This window comes from Amphibalanus amphitrite, unplaced genomic scaffold, assembly GCF_019059575.1.
Source record: "Amphibalanus amphitrite isolate SeventyFive unplaced genomic scaffold, NRLGWU_Aamphi_draft 000846F_arrow, whole genome shotgun sequence".
Lineage (NCBI taxonomy): Eukaryota > Metazoa > Arthropoda > Thecostraca > Balanomorpha > Balanidae > Amphibalanus > Amphibalanus amphitrite.
The window spans coordinates 278,741-291,035 of record NW_024882340.1 but is presented as its reverse complement, the minus strand read 5'-3'; the positions used below and the strand labels follow the sequence as shown (position 1 = coordinate 291,035).

Sequence of the window (12,295 nt, the reverse complement as noted above, 5' to 3'; positions counted from 1 at the left end):
CAACCATTTGAACATTTACGAAGTAGTTTTGGTGCCTTCGTAACATGTTACGAAGCTGTCAGAGGCGGTTGAACCGTACTACGAATACCCGTCACGACGCCTACTGGTTGACCTGACCTGACCTGACCCGACCTGGTCTAAATGCTTAAAGACATCATCTGTGATCAAAACTAACACGATATTCGTGATCAGCACCCCGAAAAACCCCTTAGCAGCCACACTTTACGACTTTCTAACAGGTCCCGATTTTCCCGACTTCGGGTCATTGACCTGACCTGGAAGGTTAACCAATGACCTAGGACCTTAAAATTGGGTATCATCGGCTTCCTCTCGTCACGGGCAACACGCTCGTTTTTTCCGCGAAGCTCTAACTCGATCAGGGGCCAAACGGCAAGGGGGGGTCCAACCGACCCCCCCCCCTACACATTAGAAGCTGGCAAACGCCGCACACATGCGAGGGTTAAAGCCCGATAGGCGATGTCTTTCTTGTTCCTCAGCTTTAGGCGCATGTAGTAAACCAATTGGTCCGGTAGGGTTAAAATGTAAAATATTGTTGCAACAAAAATACAAGACAACACAAAACTTGCACCTTATAAGTTGGCAACGACAAATTGCCTCTTAAAAAGACATATCAGCTCTTCATAAGAACGCATATGAATGATTATTTGCTTAGCTCGAGTAGTGGCGCTTCACTCATCGCAAACCAACCAAGTACCTATCAGGTGCACTGGGCTAATGTTGGAAGATCTATTTGCACCAAGCTCATCTCTTTGAGTGTTGGAGCATAGAAAAGTAGTGTTGGAGCATAGAACAGTATTCTAAAGAGTTGGACGGTGGCACATTTTCTTTGGCAGCTCTGGAGCTGGCGGTGGCAGCGGTCCCATCGGTAGCGTGCCTCTACGACCGTGCAGCAGGGGGCGCCCCCTCTCGGGCACAGACAATACCGAAACCACTCCCGATCTGCGAGCCATTCAAAGTCCATGTTTTCGCTCAGTTTGACAGCCACCTGCACACCCATAAGCCACAAGGATGCTGGTAAACATCTCCACAAACAGTGGACAGCAAGCATTGAAGCTTTCCTGGCTGCATTTCTGGCCGTACAGCAGTGAAAGTGTTGCACTTGGCGCATGCGCAGTTGAGCCGGGTATAAAAGCGCGGCGGCCCAACATTCGCCCCGTCAGAACGCAGAGATGAGGCGCTTCTTGTGTGTAGTGGCGCTCGCCGTCGTCGTCGGTGAGTACCGGGAGCCCTACTGACCTGACCTCAGGTCAGCCATGGATGAGACCGAGCTGAATGGCCTATGCGATAACTTGGGTATAGGTCAACCAACCTATGGTGACTCGGGTCATTTTATTATGTGAACACTTTTACTTTCATTCTAACATAACAGTGCGGTCATTGGGATGCCGACAATTATTTTTCTATGGGAGGTTCGACAAATGATGAGCTTCTTATCCAACTGAGATTTTATTGTGGCTTTTATTTTGACATGAAATGAACAATGTCTAGGTATATTTGTTTTATTCACTATTGATATACCACAGCTTTATACAACCACAGAGTAATTCCTTTGATAGCGTTTGTGTCTTGCCGGACTGGGCTTCTTCAAAGTTGCATTGTTATTTGAAGACATTCTACAAAACAAAAATGTTAAGCCTGCGCAACACAGACTTGTTTTGAGAGGCTTCGTCGCTTCATGATGCAGGATTGCACGACTTATTTTGCAGTTAGTGCATGTATTATTCCTGCAGTCAGTTTTGGGGCTCCTGTTTTACCTTTTACATTTACGTAAACGCTGATTTAATTGAAAATTTTGTTCAAATTCTAAAATTATTTTCTTTTAAGTTATATTGCAAGCAAATGAGCAGTTGAGCCTACAAGCAAGAAAAAAAAATCATCAAAAAAATTGTTCCCACGTCACAAGTGTGTTCCAAAAAAAAAAAATCCCCTTTGGCTTGGAGCACCAACGGCAAGAAATTATCACGCCTTGTAGCTTATCCCGCGCCCCGTTGGGCTCTGCCGAGCAACGCGCCCGGTTGGGGGGGGGGCCATTTTGGCCCCCCCCTAAGATCTCGAGAACCACGCAACATAGCGACAAGCGGTAAACGGCGTTGGATAGCCCCAACGGGGAACTACCTTGTGACCCAATTTTATTGACCTAGGTCAAACCGATGACGTCACAGGTCAGGTCAAAGGTCCAATTTTCACCGTTTACAGGCACTTCAAGAAATGCGTTGTAAAATCGAGTAAAATGCATTTCATTGAAAATCATCGATGGGGAAATGTTCTTCAAACACATATTTTGCTATTTGAGGTCACTGATACCAGGTCAGGTCACAGAGGTCAGGTCACGGGGGGGTCACAATATGAAAGTGTCGTGTGATACATGTTTTATGGTCCATTTTACATGACAAATGCGATTATATGGGTCAGGCAGCCTTTGGGGCCAGCTTAGATCACGTTTTGGTCAAGGTCAGGTCAAGGTCAGGTAAAGGTCAGGTCAAATTAGGTCAAATTTCAAAGTTAATATTTTTGCATAAAATGGGTATCGAATCGATGCAGCTCGTCACGGGGAGTTCAATGGTGGTCTTTGTTTTGCCGTACGAGGTCTAGAATTGCTAAAAATTGAGTTCAAAAATTTGACGTCATCATTTTTGAACAGTTTTTTCGCTATAACTTGGCCAAAAAACGAGATAGCGATCTAAAATTTGGTATGTATATAGAAGAGCGCTGGGACTATCACATATATTCCGTTTTTTCGAAATTCGGAAAAATTTCGGATTTTTTCAAAGTTTTTATAAAAAAATCAATTTTTTGATTTTTTTGGGGTCAAAAACCAAAACTTTTGAAAATCCGAGATAGCAGTTTTGTAGCGCCGCCTTTTGTCTACTAGACCATATAAAGAACTTTGAAATTGCTTGATAACTGTAGATTTGGTGAGCGTTTCAAGATTGCATGTTTTTTGCTCATTTTTGCTCGAACATGACCTCAGTTTGACCTTAATAACTCCTGACCTAAGGTGACCTAAGACTTGAAATTTGGTGTGAAGGTGTCAAATTGATGCCCGGGAAGGTACTGAAAATTTGGCGGCGCTGCGCGCCGCCGTTTTCTTGCTATTCAGGAAAAACCACAGGGGGGGGGGGCCAAAATGGCCCCCCCCCCAACGGGGCGAGGGTTATAAATGGGAGAAATGCTTCAACGGTCCAATGTTGTCTGATATCTAAATTCGTTCCAAAACATGAGATACTGTCTTGATTATGTTTATTGTACAGCCAGGGGTTAATGAAAAGGGGCCCACGGTCGGCCGTCTATTACTTTCCATGCACTGCCATTGATGATTTGTCAAAAAAGGGTCTTAGTGAGGTCCTGAGTCGGTGCCACGGTCCTATACTCCCATGGCCTCTTATGTGATCGCCAGTGACAGTTTTACTCTCCAACAAGCGCTTACAATACCTGCCAAATTATACGACAAAAGTAGACGGTCCTATACACTTAAATAGCATAGACGGTCCTAAACAGCATGCAGAGTCGATTTGTTAGCGATGTGGATGAGACGATACATCTGCGTTTTGTATTTATTGTTGATCGACAACCTCCCCTATTTTATAAAAAAAAAAATATTGATTTCAAAATTAGCATTTATGTCCATTGTTTAAACGTTATGAAGCCTTGTAATTGAATAATAAAGTAGATGCGTGCACATTGTCCCGTTAGGTGCAGTTAAATGCATTTCAATACAAACACAGAAATGTGAAGCATAGAACTTTGTTTAATCATTCCTATCTTTCAACCTTCAACAGTCCTATTGTTTTTCTTCTTCCATAAAGTATATGCTCGGAAGAGCCTGCATTGTATGCATATAACCATAAACATGTAACCATAAAGATGCTATAACAAACTGATCTGCGAGTCAGGAAAGCCAGTGAAGCGCGGCGTTTCGCGCCGACGCTGGAGTAACGCCCTCGGCGAGATAGCAGTCTAAGGAGCGGCTGGCACGGCACTGCGGAGCGGAAAATTGCGCCCCGCCCGCGCTCACCTACAGTGCCGCCACAATGGACGATTCCCAGCAAAGAGTGAAAGTATGACCGGGGCGGGCACGGTACCCCGCCAGCGCCCGGCCCCCGTCCGACCCGGCGCTGCAGTCTCCCGTGCTACTTTCTTATGCACTATTGATGTCCCCGGCTGAGCCCAGGCGGGGGCGCGCTGCCAATGAGAGGGGAGCAGCCGCCCTGCCGCGCAGATCAGCCGGACATTCACGGTACACGAGTCACGTGACCGTGTGCACGGGCCGGTGTGCACGGCGCTGTGCAAGGTGTGCAGCTGTTTGTGTCAGCTGCACCGAACTGAGACAGGCTGTTGCTTGGTCTTGTTTGCAATTTTTGACTAGTTATTGTCCGCGTGGCGGCCATTTAAGCCATCTGGGGCTGTGTTACGGCCCCATTTTTAATTATTTCTGCAAATGACAAATCATTGTTCAAGGCAAAGTCCTGCAAGCATTATCTGCAGCAAAGTTTGTCGGTGTTTTAAATCCCAATAGAGACCACAGTGGTCAGACTGCACTTGTAATTCGGTCAGATGCAGGTGATGAAACTCGGACATCCAAGGCAGACGACAGGTCTGCCCTGATCGTCCAAACCGCTAACCACCGTTCCAAAGTGCAGAGATGAGATGACATTGGATTGGAGTAGCGGTTCACTGTTAGGTGCTGAAAAGGAGTGGCACCCCGAGGGGATCGATGGATCACTCCCACTGTCTGAAGGGTCGACTGGGGGGGGGGGGGAGCGACTGCGTCACAAAGGCCGAAGGTGATGTAGGAATTGCGCAGCGTGTTAATGCTGGGCGTGGCACCCGTCTGTGTGTACCAGCATGGCCTTGGCCGGTGCTGCTTACGTAACACTGAACGGGAAGGTTCTGAGATGAACCTGAAACAGGAAATGATAAGCGAGGGGCATATTATATTCATGCTCATCTCCTACTGTAAACTATTGATGTCAGTTGGGGGAGGTTTGGTCAATGGTTGTCATTTTTAGCACATGCCATTTTTGGCAACCATGTGCTAAAAATGACAACGCTATCAGCTATTTTTAGCAACGATGAAGCCGATTTCACTCCTCAGCGAGGAAATCACGATTTTGGAAATACAAGCACTGATTTTGGAAAAGAAGTGCTGCCACCTGGTGCAAGAAGAAGAAACCAGCTTTAATATGGCCGTTGTTTGTATGGTAGTCCAACGTTGAAGTATACCCTTTTTTGTGGCCCGAAGTTGGAACTTTAAATTGAAGCATCCGAAAATGATCGATATTGATCGAAATCATGATGTTGATGAAAAAAAATAATATGTTAAGTTGAGAGAGGAGGCCATTTTATCCAGATGCGGTGGTTTACTTCTTGAAATTATTTTTGCTTACGACGACTGCCATGTAATGAGGGATAATTAGCAGCCGTCATTAGCAAAAATAATTTCAAGAAGTAAACTACTGCATCTGGATAAAATGGCCTCCTCTCTCAACTTAAAATATTATTTTTTTCATCAACATCATGTTTTCGATCAATATCGATCATTTTCGGATGCTTCAATTTTAAGTTCCAACTTCAGGCCACAAAACAAACTACCATACAAATAACAGGCATATTAAAGCTGGATTCTTCGTCTTGCACCAGGTGGCAGCACTTCTTTTCCAAAATCAGTGTTTATCTTTCCAAAATCTTCATTTCCTCGCTGAGGAGTGAAATCGGCCTCATCGTTGTCAAAAATAGCAGAATCGTTGTCATTTTTAGCACGTGTGACAAAAATAGCACGTGCTAAAAATGACAACGATTGACCAAACCTCCCCCGACTGATGTTCACAAGCTAAGGCCCTTTCAAAGGCCACTTGATTTTAATGTGAACACTCCATTGATACGTACCGAACCTTTGTCGTAGTGAATTGGTCGATAGCATTTGAAAATTGTTTGTGAGATAAACGAGTATGTGACAGTTTTCAATCTCAGTTTTCTCTCTTAAGCCAGCTTTATTCTCAACCCATCCCCATTAGATCAAAATTGATAACGAGAAGAAAGCACTGACAGGTGAAAATGCCGTTGCCGGAAGTTTCATTAATTAATAGTGGCCGTGCCCAGTTGGATTGCAGGGCCGGACAAGGGATGGCGCCGGTGACGGCCAGCGCTGGCGGCTCGCCAGACGACTAGAGACATCCCCAGCCTATTTACATTCAATTTCACCCAACCTGTCTCCGACCGGCGCTTGTGAAAGACGTTCGGCCCGTTGCAAAACCAGGAGTGCCGCGGCGAGCGGCACTGGCGCCACACCGCCCCTCGTGGCGTAACCGAGCCGGCCGACACTGCGGCGCGACCGGGCCCGACCTGCCCCGCCAGCGGCGACCACCTCCCGGCCGCCAAAGTCAAGGACGCGCCGCTCGGGCCTTGAAAGGGCACTTTCTTCGCGGCGGTGACCAGCGCGGCCGGGCGTGCCGGCCTCGGTGGGTAGCTGGCTGCCCCGCCGGCGGCGCCGAGACGGGCCTTGATCAGGGGCGAGAGAGAGAGGAGTGAGACAGACGCCGACAGACAAGGCCGCTCGGTCGAGCCAACGGAGCCGGCCGGTCGAATCGGGTGGGATACAGCGCTGGCGTCCAGGAATAGGCCGGCCAGAGGAAATTACAAAGGTGTGGGAAGTCAGTCTTACGGATTTTCCAAAACAGCTCGCATGACGGACAAAGCGTTGAACTAGCACGACAGGCGATATCTTTATCTCATCATGAGATCATAATCCGCACAGGGTTCATGGAATACTTCTGCGTATGCTGCGCAGTTTGTAGACACTGTCGCTTCATGATGTCACCCGCCGAGATAAAGCTGACAAATGGACGGTCTCGTTTTCAGCCGATGCTTCCAGCGTTCGGGAGAGGCGACAGGCCCTACGGAAGAAGGACAGCGCCAAGCTAGAGGAACTGTGCCGGGACCGCGGAGATGAGTACTTCCGTCTAGAGGATGAGAACGACTGCAAGGTCGTTTACAGGTCAGTAACATCAAAGGAAGTTTGCTCTGAACTGCTTCCGTATTATCTCTTCCTTTATGCTGTGATAAATCTTCTTGTTGCGTTCTATCTTTATCTGAAATGTCATATTTTATCAATATCACGTTTATCCTGCAAACTGGCATGCAAAACTTTTCTAAATCTTCTGGCCTCTTTCTACTTGTTTGTCATGCTCTCTTCCTCTGCTCCTGATGCATTGTTCCTTCTTTGTGATGCTTTTTTATTCTTCAGCATTTGTCTGTTTTCAGCCATTTGAGCTTTCCAGAAAATCAGCTAAACTAACCAGCTTCAGTTTCTCTCGACTAGCTTCTGTATTTATTCTTGCTCTTTATAGCCATACCTTCTAGCATTCCAGCCTTCTCCTTCGTATCTTTTTGTCTATCGCAGTGATATTTATTTGTTTTGTAACAATGATTTCATGATGTGTTTACGAACAGCAGTCTTGCACAAAAAGATTACCCTCCCCCCTCCTCCCCGGGTGTTCTCGAAGTTTGCCGTTAAGCTAATATTAGTGACGTCATGCCCCAGTGACGTAGCACCGGGCTATTTTCAGCGGGTCAGAATTACCGTTGTACTCGGCACAGTCTGATCCATCCCCAGACACTGGCTCACCTTGACTTGTCAGTGGGATGTGCCAGTCACGCTTCTCGAAGTTTCTTGAGCAGGATAAGGCTCACGCTGCATTTGTAGCAAGCAATGCGGTCAGGCTTATCGCGATAATAATAATCAGATGGATACATCCAGAAAAATCCATGGCTATGTAATGCTCATTGATCTTAGTTGTTCCTGAGCTGCAATTGGTACCGATGGTCTGATTCCATTTGTTTAAGATACCCGTCAATTATTTTTTCTCCTTAGGTAGTGCATGATAAATGGGGACAAATTGGTGTCCCTATTAGAGTGTGTGAGCCAGCATTGTGCTCTCTTTCTGATCCCATTGATATTGCATGTAGCAGGTCGGCGTTATACATATGTCATTGCCTTGAGCACGTTCAATTTTCACCACCCTTCTACTAATTGCTCTTCTGCCCGCTACTAATAAATGTCACACATGCAAGTAACGGTAAGTTCTCTGCCAACGAAATTCATTCAAAAAGAATCTAAAGCTACGTTTTTTTTGCTTGTTTCGATTCGATAAGCATTTGATAACAAACATTCCCATTCAATGAAGCTAATTCGTTCTTGCAAGATCATGTGTGACAGACGATGATAAACCATTCAGAACTCACTCCACTGTTCATCTCATTTAACCAATATACACTCAATTTAGTTGTTTCTCTTCTATCCTAATAAAGTAGAATGTCAAATTGGATAATTCAGCACCAAAAAGGTGGATTTTATAGCTCGGCATCATGCATGATTCGCGTATGACTTTCCAGGTGCGACAGGGGCAGGGATGCCACGCGGTTGGCCAGGGTCAAATGCCCCCCGAGCCTTTCATTCGATATCGTTCGGCAAACGTGCGATTGGAGTTACAAGGTTAAGAACTGTGATATCAAACAAAGTGAGTAACTGTCACCGCGATTGTTGCTGGGCGGGACGGTGGCGGCGGCTCTCAGTGGCAGCAGGCACTATACGGAGGGCGCGGGACGCTCTTGGCGTGACCCCTCCGTCAGGGCGGCTGTCACCGTCGAGCCGTCGCCACCGACCCGGCCTGACTGCTGTTGTCGTCTGCTGTAACCTGTGTCCATTTGTAGGTGCACGCGTGGTGGTCTTAAGCGGATCCAATGTCCCGATGGTTTGGCTTTTGATATCCGTCAGCAGACTTGTCTCTGGAAGAGGCACGTCAAGAACTGCGATTTGCTGTCAAGTAAGTCTCTCTCTGTCTCGGTGAAAGTGTCCGGCGGTGGAGGAGGTGCAACTACATTGGAGTCGGGTGTGTGCGCTCTCTCGCGGCGGTGACGGCTCAGGAGACACACACGAGTAGACAACAGATCGGAGCAGGCACCCCGGCAGACTAGGCGGCGGCGGCGGCGGCGATGGACGCGGCAGCTTGGTTTGTGTGTCCCCGGTTGTGGTTTTCAGTTCACAGGTCACTTGGACTGATGCTGGACAAGGCTTCGGTGGAGCAGTGAGAGTTTAGAGATGGCGTGCATGCATATAGGCGAATCGTGCTAGACTCATAGTGTCCCCTAAATGGCTGAAACGCTTCCATATAATTCTTTACACTGACTAAAAATGAATCATTGACAGAATGTGTCACACTGGTGTTCGGTGTAGCTGTATGTATTCTAAATACTGGGCAACATACATGTTTAGTGGTGGCTTTTGGAAGTGGATATATCGTAGTCGTCGTTGTCGGCGTAATCCGTTCTTTTTCAGGCGATCGGATGTATCATTTGTGTTGGAGTGGCATGAGGTGATGGTGTAGTTTCAATGTCGTTTCCGATATCGTCACGCCCGGTGTCGCACCCATCGGAGCTGCGTCTGACGACCCTTAGCTTCCAATTTCATCGCGCAACAGTCACTGTTGTGTTGTGCAATGTGCATAAGTTTCGGCTTATTTGTTGTATAATGCATTCAAAAACAGCTCACCATAATAGAAAATACGCGCTTCACTGTCATACATAGTTATTTTTATACTTAAAGCATTTTGATATTCCATATCTCACGAGTCATTCAATTTGTGGTTATCATAATGTTCTGTCATTTTCCATGAAACATAGACATCGACATACTATCTAGTATCTACTCTTACACACAAGATGTAGCGTTACACGATGTTTCCACTGTGCGTCGTCTGACCTCTGACCGGCGCACCTGCAGAGGAGCGGAAGGTGCTGCCCCTGCTGAAGACCGACGAGCCGCTCTGCCCCGTTGACCAGCTGGCCTGCGGCAGCGGAGACTGCATCGATTCCTTCCTGTTCTGCGATGGACAGCCCGACTGTGCCGACAAGTCCGACGAGAACGCCTGCGGTGAGTGGTGGACCATGAAAACCATTTCAGGGACCAGAGAGGACAGTGTGGGAGAAGAGCTACTGGAGATAGGTTCACCAGTTTATTGATAACGCATTCAAGTCGATATACAAGACGTGTTGTGATGATTCAGCTGTGGCTGTTGGCAGTCCATTGCTTGTCGAATCTCGACGTCGTGACATCACCACTGCACGTGTCTGACTCTTCATTTCCTTTCACCCTCAGAGGTCGGCGTCGACCCGAACGGCTCGTTCCTGTGCGACACGTCGCAGTGTCTGCTTCCTTCCTGCTTCTGCTCCTCGGATGGCACCCAGATTCCGGAGAACCTGGAGCCGGCGCAGACGCCGCAGATGATCACCATGACCTTCACCGGCGCCGTCAACGTCGACAACATCAACCTCTACCAGGAGATCTTCCGCGACGAGCGCCAGAACCCCAACGGCTGCACGGCCAAGGGCACCTTCTTCGTCTCGCACAAGTACACCAACTACTCGGCCGTCCAGGAGCTGCACCGCAAGGGTCACGAGATCGGTGTCTTCTCGATCACCACCAACGACGACCCGTCCTACTGGTCTGACGGCAGCTACGAGATCTGGCGCGACGAGATGGCCGGCGCTCGTGACATCATCGAGAACTTTGCCAACATCACCGACGGCACCGTCGCCGGAGTGCGTGCTCCCCAGCTGCGTGTGGGAGGCAACAACCAGTTCGCCATGATGATCGACCAGCAGTTCGTGTACGACTCGTCCATCACCGCTCCGTACGGCCGTGTGCCCATCTGGCCGTACACCCTCGACTACCAGATGCCGCACAAGTGTCTGGGCACCTCGCAGAACTGCCCGTCGCAGTCGCACCCCGTCTGGGAGATGGTCATCAACGAGCTGGACCTGCGCGAAAACCCCGAGACCGAGGAGCGTCTGCCCGGCTGCCACCTGCTGTCCTCGTGCGCCAGCATCAACAACCCCGAGCAGTTCGCCAAGATCCTGCGCAACAACTTCGAGCACCACTACAGCACCAACCGTGCGCCGTTCGGCCTCCACCTGACCGCTGACTGGCTGCAGAACAACAAGGGATTCATCAACGAGCTCATCAAGTTCATCGACGAGATGCAGGCCAAGAACGACGTGTACTTCGTCACCGAGTCCCAGGTCATCAGCTGGATGCAGGCGCCCAAGGAGACCAACGCCATCCGTGACTTCGATGACTGGAAGCTCAAGTGTGAGGTCAAGGGCCTGCCGGAGTGCTCCATTCCCAACGCCTGTCTGCTGACCACCAGGTGAGAAATACGTTTGTACTCGTTAGCTCCCTTTTCACCATTGCAAGTGCAATATCGAGTTTGATTTGAAAAATATCGTGGTGTTGCAATTCAGGAATAGAAAGATGAACCTTATGTGCTATGCCGTCATGTTCCCTCTCTTTTCGTTGTCGCTGCGTCTAACTTTGGCTTGGCTCTGTTCTCAGGGAGCTGCCTGGAGACAACTTCTATCTCAACACCTGCATGGAGTGCCCCAAGAACTACCCCTGGATCAAGGATTACACGGGCAACGGATTCGCTCTCTAAGCGCATCGCAGTCCTGTCCTGCGTGCACTGGTTGAGAGCTGAGCGAAACCAGGTTTAACCTGACTTCACGAAGTACAATGTGATTTCCTGCATGCCGCCAAGACGTGCTGCGTGGGGAGGTTTTTCATCTGTGATGGAAACACGTCAGGCTCATGCTGTGCTACGCACCATTTACTGCTAGAGCCTCTTATTTTCGAGGAACACCTGTCGCAGCACACGTTATATGCCATCGGTGTAAGGTTTGAGTCCAGTAAGAGTCAGCTGAACGCCTGGTGTCCTCCAGTGGTTTGTTTCGATATGTCCTTTGCCCCCTCGCCATATGTTCGCGGTCAATCATTTCCCGTATCCTCCAAAAGTTTCGCTAATCCTTGACGTTGACAATTGATTCGTAGCTTTCCAGTCTCTATCGCAGTGTTCTGAAGCCATGGAGACAGCGAAGAGCCACCCAGCTCAATGCAACCCCTTGCAAAACGCTGTCTAGTCATGACAATCGGTGCGAATGATGCGGTGCTGGCAAAATTGTTATGTAACACGCAGTTACATGTAAAGAGAAGCTAAACGATATTGAATTACCAGATGACCACTGAAGAGAGCAATATTACATACCTGTAAACCACAGCTGTGGTTTCAAAATGCTATTGTTGGAGGCACTCCTATTTGTATGCTGATGCGATCTTGACCTGGCTTCCGTCACCACATATTTGGGGCGCTTGCTCAGCTCCCTTCCCCATGTTATCGTTGCCACTTGTGCACGAGTGTTTAATAAATACGTGAAAGGGAACAAA

The 12,295-nt window shown here is 48.3% G+C and overlaps 1 protein-coding gene across 2 annotated transcripts; it reads left to right on the top strand.

The window, feature by feature from the left end:
* The first annotated feature begins 951 nt into the window (after positions 1–951).
* Positions 952–12,295, top strand: LOC122367044 (chitin deacetylase 1-like). Of its 2 annotated transcripts, none has more exons than XM_043339814.1 (6): positions 952–1,233; positions 6,880–7,015; positions 8,413–8,537; positions 9,800–9,949; positions 10,175–11,225; positions 11,411–12,295. In XM_043339814.1, the coding sequence occupies exons 1-6, from the start codon at positions 1,191–1,193 to the stop codon at positions 11,508–11,510; spliced, it is 1,605 nt and encodes a 534-aa protein (XP_043195749.1). In that variant the 5' UTR covers positions 952–1,190; the 3' UTR covers positions 11,511–12,295. The 2 variants fall into 2 exon arrangements, with proteins under 2 accessions (XP_043195749.1, XP_043195750.1); XM_043339815.1 differs by lacking the exon at positions 8,413–8,537 and adding an exon at positions 8,731–8,843 and having other exon boundaries at positions 1,134–1,233.